At 39.0% G+C, this 14,484-nt stretch overlaps 1 protein-coding gene across 1 annotated transcript in view; it reads right to left on the reverse strand.

Moving 5' to 3' along the window:
- LOC140122126 (probable cation-transporting ATPase 13A4) overlaps positions 1 to 14,484 on the reverse strand; it is a 38,346-nt gene that overhangs the window by 11,200 nt on the left and 12,662 nt on the right. Inside the window, exons 14-24 of the mRNA XM_072142620.1 lie at positions 14,254 to 14,404; positions 12,119 to 12,199; positions 8,578 to 8,734; positions 7,623 to 7,737; positions 7,271 to 7,395; positions 6,460 to 6,623; positions 6,222 to 6,347; positions 5,797 to 5,876; positions 4,635 to 4,677; positions 4,039 to 4,148; positions 3,304 to 3,400 (exon numbers count right to left, since the gene is read on the reverse strand). Coding sequence (XP_071998721.1) covers positions 3,304 to 3,400; positions 4,039 to 4,148; positions 4,635 to 4,677; positions 5,797 to 5,876; positions 6,222 to 6,347; positions 6,460 to 6,623; positions 7,271 to 7,395; positions 7,623 to 7,737; positions 8,578 to 8,734; positions 12,119 to 12,199; positions 14,254 to 14,404 — 1,249 coding nt within the window. The remainder of the gene's footprint in view (positions 1 to 3,303; positions 3,401 to 4,038; positions 4,149 to 4,634; positions 4,678 to 5,796; positions 5,877 to 6,221; positions 6,348 to 6,459; positions 6,624 to 7,270; positions 7,396 to 7,622; positions 7,738 to 8,577; positions 8,735 to 12,118; positions 12,200 to 14,253; positions 14,405 to 14,484) is intronic.

A 14,484-nucleotide genomic window follows, 5' to 3' on the forward strand; every position in this document is an offset into this window, starting at 1 on the left:
TTATTATTATCTAGAGAGAGCCTATGCAACTGGACATTCAGGGAATGCAAGTGAAAACACTTGGTCACCAGATGTCTATTCTTTGACTGAAAATAAGGTGTCTGACAAAGCCATTGTTGACTCACAGGCCAAAGACATCAATTTTCTCTGTGCTGTTGTGGTTTGAGAGACTATTCTGCCTCCTAAAGTTGATATAACATCTGCTAGTGAACCAGATCTGTTTAATGTTATATGTGTAACCCCTGCTAAGAGCACAACATGTGAACAGGACAATGTAATTGCTGGGCATCAGGGGTTAAGACCAGCAGCTAGCAGCACCTACTCCTCAGGAGCAGACTGGACTACATCTCCCAGCAATCACTGCTGCTCTGTGCCACTGACACTGATAGGAGGAGTTGCTGGAGAAAGGGCTGATGGGAAAAACAAGGGATTGTGGGGAGGAGAAGGGAGAGAGACCTCATGTGCAGCAGAGAGGACTGACAGCACATGGCAGAGTGTAGAGAGTCCTGCACTGAGAGTGACACAGCAGAGGACTAGAGACAGCCCAGCAGCTCAGCCCCAGAGGAGAAGAGGACCTGCTGGAGGAGCTCCATCTCTGCACCACAGCCTGATCCCCAGGAGGTCTCCACATCCACCACCCAGGAGGTTCCTGCCTGCCCCTCCATTACCATCCAGGTGCCTGGTCCCAGCTACAAGCAGAAGCCTGGGTGCAGTTACTCAGAGTTGTGAGTAGACTTTATTGTTAGTAAGGAGTTTGCAGGAGTGCTGAAAGTATTAAGTGCACCAACGTTGCAGAAAGCGCGCCAACGTCCGCGGCAACTGGGCCCCAACGATTGGACTGTGTAATATGCATAGCTGCAGCATAATAGTGTAATCTGTGCAGGTAGAGAGAGTGTGTTGTCACCTGCAGAGTGTGTGATAGTGACAGGTGTCATTTCTGTTGTATTCTGATTTATCCCCTCTGTTGCTCACAGAGCCCATTAGTTAAAGGGACCCCTCTGCACCATTATCCCTCCCAGGCCTAGGGAGTGCAGTTACCCTTTATTGCCACTAGCAGTACATTTTAGTAGAAAATCTGCCTCTGTAAATATTTTATTCCTGTTTATGTTTTTCCCTGTTTGCATTCATTGCACTTGGCTTATCCCTAATTCCTTCCCTCACAATAAACCTGCCAAGTTGTTTTACCCTTACCTATTGTGAGTGTGTGTTAAGCTTAGGCAGGGGTTTCCCGAGTCAACCCCTGGCAGAAGAGGAAAGCCCTCCTGCTTACCTACAGAGCTTCAAGCAAGATTCGGGTGGAGGCACTGCGCCATATTGAGTTTGAAGTCACCATACACCCTTCCTGCAGAGGTAGGCCTGAAGGGGTGTTACATATGTAACATCTAGTTCTTCATACCTACGCAGATAAGTTGTGGAGTTTTATGAATGCCAAGGAATTTGCCACATTGCTGGTTGACTATACGCTTAAATTCCATGGTATACCTGGATCTGTTACTTGTGATAAAGGGGTATAAATTGTATCTGTAAGTTTCTGGAATGAGTTTTGTAAGAAGTTGGGGATACTATCGGCAGTTTCTCCATCCTGTCACCATGAGGCTAGTGGGATTCTGAGCAACTCAACTGGCAGGGCCTGTTTGACTGCCAGGATGAATGAGGGAGACATTTAGCTACTGCATAGCTTTAAATATTTTAAACATACACCTTTGTGTATTTTTATATATGTGATTTTATCTATTGTACACCATAACATTTTATTGATTTATAGTAAAAGTTTTGTTTTAAATTAGAAATCATCCTGCTTTTCCAGTTTTAATCAATATTGATAGCCTATACTAGCCTCGGTGTAGCTTTTGGTATTTAGAACAAAAACATTGATGATTATACAAATACTACATTTTGGTATATTTTCCTGAGATATTTTTTGCTTATTTTAATTATTGCAGAGTTTGTGTATATTTCACATTTTTCCATTCAGTACCATGTCCCCATTTTCAGGCAATTATGGTTTTGATCCCATTTTTCTTGTATTTTTTCTGATCTGTCCAGTTACCCACAGGAAGAGGCCATATACAAACTATGCATTATTTGGGGAAAAGCTGTCAGAACTGTTACTGTCAGAACTCCCAAATGCTTGCTGCAGTTTTCTGAGTTTCAGCCACACCCAGGGCACTTTGCGGGAAGCCTTAAATGAAAACTGCCTTGCAGAGTCTTTTGCCTGGGGAAGCTGGAAGCTGCAATTTTAGAGCTCAGCTGTGTTTCACCTGTGACTTGTGTGATGGACGGCTGAACCTGTCAGCTGCTGGGGGAGGGGGTGTCCAGCAACTCCTTTATATCCTTTTGTCCAATATCTGCTTGTTATTGCCTTGCTATAATGTGTTTCTGACCTCTGCTATGTTATCTGACCATTCTTTTGTTATTTGATTCTGTGCTCTACCACCATCTTTTTTGTTTGTCCCTGTGTCAGATTTCCTGTGCACTCTGTCAGTGCAGGGATTGTTGTCCAGAAGTACCAAACCAATAGGGTTTGCAAGGACTGTTAGGTAGGTTGCAGGGTTTGTGGGTGATTTTAGGGCCTCCACCATTTCCTCTATCATGACAGTTTCCAGAACTTTATGTTGTACTAAAGCTTAATTCTCATTTGCCCATATTTATGTTTGCAATTTTTAAATTGCAAAAAGTTTTTAATGTGTAATTCACCATACACTATAAATTAAAAGTTAAAGTGTAACTATAAAGTTACTTTACAAAAAAAAGTTTTAGCACAGCTGGAGAGAGACTTTGACAACAGTTAAAACAATACCCGTATCATGCTGCTGGCTTCTGTCTAGCCTTAGATACAGCCTGGTATATTTAACATCCCTTCTTATAAAATCATATTCAGCTATTTCTGAAGTGGGTGGGTAGTTCTTGGCTGTGACATCAGCTAAGGGCACGAGCAGTAAGGGCTTTGTAATTGAAGCATGTTTGTAATTGAAGCATGTGATAAGTCACATGATTGTGACATCATTCAAGGTCATCTTTTCTTGCTGAAGACAACAGTGGGGACAGTTATTTTCTTGCATATAGCATCCCAACAAGCTCCACCCACCCTCCTCTCCTCTGCAGTCATCCAGTACAAATTCCTATGGTTACCAGGAAACATGAGAAAAGAAGAGCAGTCTGGGGGGCAAGGTTAAACCTCTGCTAGCAGCCAAATACCTGCAGATAGCTACTTAGAGTAAATTAGAGAATTGCTTAGTGCAGAGTTTGACAGCAGTTTTTATACTTTAAAATTGGCTATTTTTAATTGATAAGTGAATTTACCCAATATAGGAGTAGAAGGCAAACAAACTGGATCATGGCATAAAGTGTCATGTATTTGAAAACACAGAAAGATGTGACCAGTGCCGCCCTTCCTTCCCTAAACAAAAAAAAATGGATGGGTCAGTAAATCATTACTAATATATATCATTAGTCATTGTGAGTAAAAAAAAGGTAGTCTATCATGAAATATATAAGCTCTGTTGATTCATTGATTCAGTGTCGGTTGAAGAGAATTGACTAGTATAACTAGTATAACTATATCAATATATATATTCCATCCATGTGCTTCCCATAAAACAATGAAATTAAGGAATTTTTTCTCAAATAAGTACCTTTCAGCATGACCCATTCCTAGCCAGGGTCTTAAAAAATTAGGGCACAGTAATGTGTTTTCCCTTCACACCCCCAACTAAAAGCTGTATTTATGGTGGAGGGCTATATAATGGCAGCTTCAGGACTCAGCTCCTTGTATAATAGACAGACACCTCTACAATAGCATTGGTATACCAGCAATACACAAACATGTACATATACAGATGTAGGCATTGTAACCTTGTATATGAAAACATGCTTCCTTGTTTTCCAAAAGCCATAGAAATCAATAGAGAACAATTTTTTGTTGGCAGTCATTTAACTATGAACCTAAGTATAGTTCTCAAAGTTAGGATAGTAACCTACAGTTCTGTTTCTTATTCAGCTGCCACGTTTTAAAAACATGCAACATACTTGACCTACTTTATCAGCTGCGGGATGCATCCTATGTTAGGAGTATGTGATGTAAATGGAGAGGCAACAGATGCTTCTTGCTCAGAAAGTGATATTCCAGCATGGGCCACTTTAAGTGCCTGGAAAGAAAGTATACCAAAATTCTGATTTAAGACTTTTTGAAAATGTTTGCCCATTTTGTTACCTGCTCAATATAGATTTTTTTTCTACATTCTTTCATAAGCTAAACAAGAAATGCACTTCACATAAACTTAGGCCCCGTTCACAAAAATGTATGCTCCCCTGGGCCGGAACCAGGGAGTAGCATATGGCTGGCTCTAGAATGGAAGGAGGGAGAAATCCTCACCTCTTTCCTTCCATAGGGAGCAGTGCCGTCATGCCATACATACAGCAAAAGATAGAGCATGCTCTATGTTTTTTCTGGCTGTGGCACGCCGTACCATGCAGTGCACAATGCACTGATAGCTGCCATCTGTATGGCTAGCATACGGCCGCCAAAAACATTTGTGGGCCTTAATGTGTCATTTTTGTTTTTTCTCGCTGTTGATTGTCCTACTAACAATACTAACAATAAAGAACAAAATATAAAAGTGCTTTTTACTCACCCCGCAGTCATTGGCGCCATCTCCACACATGCAGACATAGTAACTAATGAAGTGAAAAATTTAATTAGTGGATACCAACACAACATATCTTTATGTTCAAAGTTTGGATGATCGCCTTTCGTGTTCTGTTACATTAGGGAACATCTGTGTTTAATACTTTCAGAAACATTTTCAAACAGGAGTCAAAATTCCCTCATTAGGAGCTCTGGTAGGTGCTTTGAATTTCTGCTCTTTCTGGTTCATTAGCAAGACAGGGTGACTACCCTCTTATAATAGTCTTAGTGATCAAATTCCATATAGTCAGATAGAATATATGATCTACTTTTCTTTCTCACACAAAGGAGAGAATTGCTAAATTGACTAAATTGCATTTTACAAAGAGGGTTTAATTGCCCTGCATTTATATTTTATCAAATAGGTTAAGGTGTAAATTATCTACAGGGCAAAGTAGGCTGATATTTCACGAATAATAATAATAATAAACCTATAATATAATAGCTATAATAAAACATTCATGTCACTATATCACATTCATAAACATAATTACCGTATATTCCTGGTGATAAGGCATACAGGACTATAAGGCGCATTACTAATAAAGGCCTTATATATGGAATAATTCCATATATAAGGCGCATCGGACTATAAGGCGCAGGGTCCGGGGGCGTGGAGGAGGTCCAGGGACGTGGTTTGAAAACCGAGCGAGAGGTCGCAACCAGCGACTTTCCACAGACCCAGCAACAGGTGAGCGGTCTCCCCGAGAGATGGGGAAGGGGGTCCTTTCAGGTGGAGAAAGGCAGTGGACCCTACTTACATACATCCCCGCTACCGGAGACAGCAGATCTCCAGTGGGAACTGCAGACCCCACTGCAGTTCCCGCTGGAGATCTGCTGTCTCTGGTAGCGGGGACCTATGTAAGTAGGGTCCGCTGCCCTCCTCCATACATAAGGCGCACCGGACTATAAGGCGCACTTTGGATTTCTAAGGAAATCTTAGGTTTTTATATGCGCCTTATATTCCGGAAAATACGGTAGTAAGCAAAATGTAACACTCTACCATGGCTCACTATATATCTTCTAGAGTTAATACATTATGTGTTACAATTAGAAGTCTAAGCTTTACATGTACAATACAGTTTTATTTGAAACTAAAGGAAACATACTCCAGTTTTTGGAATTCTTCGATCAAGCTGGATTTCTGTCCTGGTGACATTCTAGCAAAAATGGCTCCATTTACTAAAAGCTGCAGCAAAAAAAATGTACAAAAGTTACTGTACTTTCAACAAAATTTGAATAACTCAATAAGACAAGCAAATTGCAAATGCAAAGATAAGCATTGTAATAAATATTACTAAAAAGGATCATTGCAATGACCCCTTATAATGATATGCATCAACTTATTTGTGCTCTCTCACCCTGTCCATTGCTTTGCAATGCTTCTTTATATTACATGAATTATTACAGCTCCTTGATTTTTTTCTATATAATGCTATATGTGCTATTTAGGGATCAGGATTTCTTCAACACATGAAGACAGTCTTTGTACAGAATTTAAACAAAAGCTAGCTTTTATCTGAAGCAACCATACCTTTGGTAGTAAGCTCTGAAAATGATGCAGTACAACTTGGTAGGTTTTTCCACTCATGGCAAAGTGATAGTTGCCCTGGGCTTCCTCTAGAATTGTTCTCCCATCCATTTCAATTTTGACTGACTCCTGTAACATGCGGACATGATATCATTGACACACTCCAAATTTTTAAATATCAAACTGTGTGAAATAAACTTAAATAAGAAAGAAAATGCACTGACTAAGACAAACATCTTACTGTTGTATCCTCGAAACTTTGATCAAGTCCATCGACTGGATGCCAGGTAATCTTTGCAGAGCTCTGACCAAGTGGCTCTTCAGCTTCAACAAGAATAACGTTGCTGTTCAATGGAATTAATCCGGATGTTCTTGAAACTGTTATGGCTGTTTGCAAGTTGTCCCCTTTTAAAGTAAAACTAGACTGTGACCCATGTCAAGAGAATATGAATTATTTGCTAATTTAGAATAATTTTCAATTAATTAGGTTGTTTCAACACAGGGAAGGGGATAACAAATTCATTAGTGAGTGTCCGACATCTGGGACATCCACTGATAATGAGAACAGAGCCCCTAGCAATTTGGAGAATGGGGGTACGCCAATACAATATGGGAATGGCGAAATAGTTGAGCACAGTGCAGAACAATTGGACCAGCGCTTCAGGAGGTATCCAATAAAATTTCTTTATTTCTTTATTCCAATCTTCTAAAAATACATTTCACGGCAAGGTGTACAGATGTACATGGGATCACCAGGGCAAAAAACCTACGCGTTTCGCTCCGAGGAGCTTAATCATGCGCATCAAGTGCACCCATCATATGTGCATGGTGAATAATATTGATATTTAATTGAGTTAAAATACTCAGGAACACATCATATATGTATAATTTATTTATATGTATTATACAATATATTTATTTGCATCATATATCTATAGTTCCTACAAACTTCGATTTTTGATAATTTTGCACATTTTCTTGTATGTTTTCTACATAACATTTGCAAAGAATGTTCCCAGGATCCTGACACTCAGAAAAGGCTTGTGAATTACCTGTGATCATGACTGTCCTGATGTTGGCAGCGCTTAGCTCTTGCAAAACAGGTTTTGTTTCAGGTTTTAGTCGGTTTTCTAAGATGAGCAAGCCAAGGAATTCCAGATTGGATTCAATATCCTCCCTGCAAATTTTAATCACTTAATTATCCTTTAGTAAGTCAACACAATTTTAGTAATTTCTTTGTTACGTAAAGATACCCAATATTTAACAGCTTAGCATATTTATGTACAAATTAAGTTATGATAATTCAGGAAAATAGTTACACATCTCAATATACATCACTATCATGAATGGTAATATGGCATTTCTTAGCATGTTCACAGTAAATGACACTTTGGTATACTATACCTTATGAAATTGCCACTTGCTGCAATATTCTCATCTAAGGTTTTGTAGGCAAGTGCAATAACACGAAAGCCTTTCATCGTATAAAACTGAAGTTCTTGGGAAAAGCCTTTTGGGACTATATAAAAAAAAGAAATAGAGTTTTTAGTTTAACAAATACATACATATATACACCTCTCTACATATTCCTGCAGCCATTTTATGGAAAAAAATTCTTGCAAAAAACAATGGAGAGGAACCCTGTGAGTTTGTCTTTATAATACTTGAGACCATATTTAGATATGGGTTAAAATCACCTACTATTAATAACTGACTGTCCTGCAATTTTCCAGCAATGATTAACATATAACTTAATGAGATATAGAATATGGAGGAAAAATACTAATTTAGAGCAACCCTTACTTATGGCCCTCAATAGAATCATGTAAAAAGACAGATCTTCCTATAACTTCAGTCTATCTAGCAGCTTAAAGATCAGCCTCCGATGGAATAAAACCCCACTATATATAATGGAAAAGGGAAATGCTTTAAATTTAACTGATATCCATCTCCTTTTTATTGAGCCATCTACATTAATACGAGTTTCCAATAACACTATAATTGAGGGAAGATGCCACAGGACAGAATCAAACACTATTAGTGTCCATTTCCCATTAGAGGAAAAGAAAACCTGAACATAGAATAACTATATGCTAGAGCTAAATCCATATCAAATCTGTAGGTACCATCCATATTGCAGGTAATGGATTTGATAATAATTTGATAAATTTCTCACATTTTTACTATGGCAGATGCTGGATGCTCTCTTGCTTTATCAGGAAGGAAATATAAGATTCCGTGTGCCACCAAAAGAAACGCCTGTACTACTGTTCCAAACACTGCTTACATATATTATAGCATATAGTGAACATATAGTTTGATACAGATTTATAAATAGATTGAATAGTAAGGATCTTACTGCTGTCCTCTTTGCAAAACTTTATAACCATCTCAGGAGCTCCTTTCATAAATGCAACACATTTATCCTGACCAACTTCTTGAGTGACTACAGACATTCTTTGTAGACTGGAAGAAAATGGAAACTGATGGACAATGGCGATTCCCTCCGCTGGGCCCTAAAGGGTGATGATAAAAGGTGTTACATTTTTTTATATCTTACGTAATATACATCCATTTATAGATATTGTGATTATATATTTGGAAAATATTTCTTCAGTCCTGTTTCAATGCCAATTATATATACACATTACAGTGAAACTTTCAAAAAGTATGAGATATAACTGTCACATATTTTTCAAAAAGCTATCCAATAAAACCAAATTCGGCCTCCTACGCCCAACCCAATGGCGGTGGGGGCAACTTTAAAATCTTAAATGCCATCGCCCTAGTCTGCCCTGAGACTATAAATATTGTATATCAAAATGACTTAAACATAATAATTTTATGAGATAATGAAAAATTTTAAAAATGGGTACAATAAATTACAAAAAAAGGCTTTTTTCCACCTTTAACCCCAAATTAAACTAAAAATGCAAAAGAATGTTTAACCTTTTATTACATTTTAACTAGCTCTATGTGTCACAAAGAAAACGCCTCAAAGATTTTTAATTTCGCATACAAAAAAAGAAGTTATGGCCCTTAAACCACCAAGTACGAAAATTCTATAAAAATGCCTGTTCACTGGAGCCTTTTCAGGCCGTGTCACTAAGGGATTAAACCACCACCCTGAAGAGAACAAAAAAAACTACATCCACATCATTGTGCCATCTATCAATGAAAATGACTTGAATCATAGATTGAATCAATGTAATTTTTCCTGGGGATTCCAAATCTGCAGTAAAAAATGGGGGTTCCCATCTAAGATTTTAAAGTTGCCCACCACCCAGGTAGAATATAAAGCAGCATTCTGAGCAGCACTTAAATAAATAATGGTGGGTCTTTAGGGGTTTCAACCAAACAAATTAACATTCAAAATATATACAGGGTGAACCAGCAGACCTTGATGAAAAGTGCATTTCAAATACAGGCAATGTTTCACCTTATCAACTAAGGCAACATACAGGCAGTCCATATGTTTGTTCTTAAGTTGAATTTGTATGTCGAAACTGTATATTTTATAATTGTAGATCCAGACATTTTTTTTTTTTGCCCCAGTGGGGTCTGTCTTTAACTAGGGGTCATCTGTAAGTCGGGTGTCCTTAAGTAAGGGAACCGCCTGTATATGGGATTTGAAAGTTTGTTTCATAAACATAATCCATATGATTACAATCATCTGGCAAGATAAAGTTCTGTTTGATCTCAACAGCTGATTATGGTGTGTTAGAGCAGTAGAAATCAGTACTGACAAACATGGAATCCTAGAGTCTTTGTAAAGCTTTGTTTGTTGAGGGAACTGATGTTGAATACTTTTATTGGCCTACCAGAAAAATTATATTTAGAATCTTTCAGGGAGTACAGGCAGGATTATAGATGTAGCTCCCAATAAGTAAAATAATATATAAAGGTATCATTACTTAAAGGGGTTGTCCACTTTCAGAACTTATTTGATATGGTTTGTGTAGGGAAAAGTTACACAATTTTCCAATATACTTTCTGTATAACTTCCTCACAGTTTTCTAGATCTCTGCTTGTTGTCCTGCTATAGGACGCTCTTTTTTTACTTCCAGTGGATAGAAATCAGTCAATGTGTTGTGATGGAGGTGCATGTGCATGAACCATTATTATCAGAGAGAGTAATAGGAACTGTGTGATAATAACAGCTCATGTACCTGCATGTCCATCACATCACATGGACAGATTTCTATCCACTGAAAGTAAAAGTAGAAGCTTTTACAGCAGGACAGCAAGCAGAGATATAGAATATAGAAAACAGTGAGGAATTGATACAGAAAGTATATCGGAAAATGTATGACTATATATATATATATATATATATATATATATATATATATATATGTATATATATGTACCGTATATACTCGTGTATAAGCCGAGTTTTTCAGCACAAAAAATGTGCTGAAAAACGTCCCCTCGGCTTATACACGAGTCTATAAAAAAAAAATTACCCACTTAAAAAAAATAAACTTAAATACTCACCCTCCGATGTCAGCGCGGCTCCCCGATGTCAGCGCGACTTACCGATGTCCCCGATGTCAGCGCGTCCCGTCTTCTTTCTTCTCCGCGGCTCTTCTTCTTTCTTCTATCTTCCGTCATGGACGCGGCCATGTCTTCTTAGTGGCCGCGCATACTATGACGTCAGCAGCGGCCGCCTCATAGTATGCGCCTGCTAGAAGAAGAGATGGCCGCGTCCATGCCGGAAGAGAGAAGAGGAGCCGCGGAGAAGAAAGAAGACGGGATGCACTGACATCGGGGACATCGGTAAGTCACACCGACATCGGGGGGAGCCGCGCTGACATCGGAGGGTGAGTATATAAGTTTATTTTTTTAAGGGCCGTGGGGGAAGCCTGGCTGTATACTACTAGGGGCTTCTGTATACTACTGTGGGCTTCTGTATACTACTGTGGGCTTCTGTATACTACTGTGGGCTGCTGTATACTACTGTGGGCTGCTGTATACTACTGTGGGCTGCTGTATACTACTAGGGGCTGCTGTATACTACTGTGGGCTGCTGTATACTACTAGGGGCTGCTGTATACTACTAGGGCTGCTGTATACTACTAGGGGCTGCTGTATACTACATGGGGGCTGGCAGGCTGTATACTACTGGGGGCTGGCAGGCTGTATACTACTGGGGGCTGGCAGGCTGTATACTACTGGGGGGGTTTGACCAATGCATTTCCCACCCTCGGCTTATACTCGTGTCAGTAGTTTTTCCCAGTTTTTGGTGGTAAAATTAGGGGTCTCGGCTTATACTCGGGTCGGCTTATACTCGAGTATATACGGTAAGTTATATATATGTATAACTTTTCCCTACACAAAACATATCAAATATTTGCTGAATGTTGACAACCCCTTTAAATTCTGTTGTATTATATACAAGTATTCAACATTAGACAATCATTATATTTGGCTAACACTGTACTTCCACACTTCTCTAAACATACTTTGTTGGCGTTTAAACCCTAAAGGTTTACAGATGCAAAAAGCGGCTAGCATTTACTGTATGTGGCTATTTTATTACAATGGTAAACCTGGATGGTGAGACTTTGTATTGTCTTGTCCTTTAAAGACGGACTAATGTCTAATGAAGTAAGGATGCAGTGCCCACAAAAGTTGGTCCCATGACCAAACATATTGTAAGGGGTGATCATTAATAAAGCTGCAATGTAAATTGAACTGACTCAAAATACCTACTATCAACTATCAATGTTTTATCAATGTACCTACTATCAACTATCAATGTTTTAATGGTGTCTATCCTAAATTTACGCATCTCAGTGTATATTGTATTTCAACTGTTATTACATGACAGAGGTGTTGTCATTGCTCAAAATATTTCATATTGAACTATCACAAATAGCTAGGAATTCGAATCTCACCACACTTCTTTCTATTTTTGGCTTAACAATCAGGCTGGAAGATGAAATTTCATGATTTTCTGTAACAAGCTGTGCCATTTCCTGGGAGGAGATGAAATATAATGTGACATATAAAACATACAAAAAACAGAATAGCATTGCAACACAGGGCCTGGAAACCCAATTCCCAGCTGTCCCTTCCTATTGTCCAGAACCCCTAAGTAAGGGGGAGACAACTAGAGGACGCTCCCTCCCTACTCCAAAGTGCAACATGAAACAACACAGTCAACCCAAACATGGAATAATTGTCAACAAACCGTCTGACAGTAAAGATTACTGACAATTAGCAAATAGCAGAAGAAGAAGTAGTGTAGTCTGAATAATAGCCTAGATCAAAATAACAGAATAAACCAAACAGCATCTCTCTCACAAACAAGGGAACGGGTTGTATAAACTAAAACCAACATTGGACTGAATGTGAACCAAACACTTATAAGAGACTGCTCCAGATGATTGGAACAGAGCTCTGTCAATCACAACAATTAATCTTTGCAGGACAATCAACTCAAATTCAGCCAGCAAGCGAAGTGTGTGTTCACACAGGCAAACAACAATTAGGGTCTCCTCAGTTGTAAACCACAGAATAATGCTGACACAGATGTTACATGCATATTATATTTTGATGCAAAATATGATTATCTAATCCTGATGTACTGAATGTAAACTCATTTATATTCTCACGTTTTGTCGACCTTACCCTTTCACCTTTAATGCAAAGATCACAACGATGCATTAAAGAGAACCCGTCATGCAAAATATATTTTCATAAACTACCATTAGAGAGCATTGTCTCTATCCCTTTATTGTCCCTCTACATGCCTGTAAACTTAAAGGGGTATTCCAGGAATCAGCATAATTCATATACAAGTGGGCACTCAAAATATAAGCTAATGTGTAATTAGTTGTTATTTTAAATTTTGCTCCCCTTAGCAGAAAATGCTGGTGACATAGACTGTAATGAAGAATTAAAATGCTACTGGCCCTTTAATCAGTCCGTTAATTTCCTCCGCGCGGTCCGTTGTAGGACAGAAGATGGCTGCTGGTCACATGTCCACATCACATGTCGTGTACCTGCCTGGGCAGGTCATGTGATCACCACTACGTTTGGCTGTAGTCGGTTGGTTGCAGTGCATTCAGTATGGCCAGTGTTGTGGTGATGGCAGTTACACATCATTACTATGGTAACAGAGCAAGAAAGTTTGTTATATCATCACTGGGAGCAGAGCATAAGAGAGAGGAGGAGTTACTGAGAACTAAAGGATCATGGAACTTGTAGTTTCCAGTGGCGGCCATCTTAGTGATAACTCCACCTACTTTGAGAGGCCATAAATTTTGTAAATCATAAAATCAAATTATTTAAGCTCCGTTTTGTTACTAATGACATTGAGTATTGTTGTATTTATTTATTTATAGCATCATGGGTTTTTGTGTCAGACATTCATATTCCCGGAATACCCCTTTAAGCAATGAGGTCCTAAAGCTGACCTGTGAAATGTCCAATGAAGCATTAGCATATTCAAGCTGTCCACTCTATTCATGAGTGGGAGGCACAGCCACACCCCCAGTGCATAACTGACAGCCTGTATAAGGATGTGAGGCTGTATAATGATGTGTTTCCTGGTGCTGGTGGCCACGCCCCCTGCAGCCTGTGTGTGCATGTCTGTGTGTATAGGAGAGATACAGCAGCTCCAGGCAGCCATGTTACAGCAGAACATGTCAGATTCATGTGTAGCTGATGTCTGTGTCTCTCACCTGTATATTAGGAGGATGCAGCATGTCAGCAGATGACATACACACACTAGCAATGCTTTACTATACATTACACACAGACATGAGCAGGGGGAGGAGAGGGGAGGGGGAACAGGGGTGACATCACTGCCTCTGACCATGTGACCAGCCTCATTTACATGATAAAAAATAGATGATTTTACAATGAATAATGTATGAAATAACTAGATAAAGGCTGGGATGGGATCCTTGTGAGCTGCTCCAACAGGTAGAGGTGACAGGACAAGTGACATAGACCTGATGACAGGTGTCCTTTAAAGTGGGCAAATAGATCATATTTAAAATTTTAATAATATTATGAACCTTACCCAGTGTGTAGCTTCAAACATCTTCAAATCCAATGGATCTCCTTGGATTGTACCATCAATAGCCACTAATGAGTGGCAACTGGTCAAAGACCCGAGTAGTGGCCCCCAGGGCAAAATGTTATCAGATGTGAAGCTGTGCACCTCCTGGAAACTAAAAAATATTTTTAGTTAATTTTTCTGAAAATCACATAATATGTACTGTATATACAAAAACTATTTCAATTTTAATGG

Source organism: Engystomops pustulosus, chromosome 3 (assembly GCF_040894005.1).
Source record: "Engystomops pustulosus chromosome 3, aEngPut4.maternal, whole genome shotgun sequence".
Taxonomy (NCBI): Eukaryota; Metazoa; Chordata; class Amphibia; order Anura; family Leptodactylidae; genus Engystomops; species Engystomops pustulosus.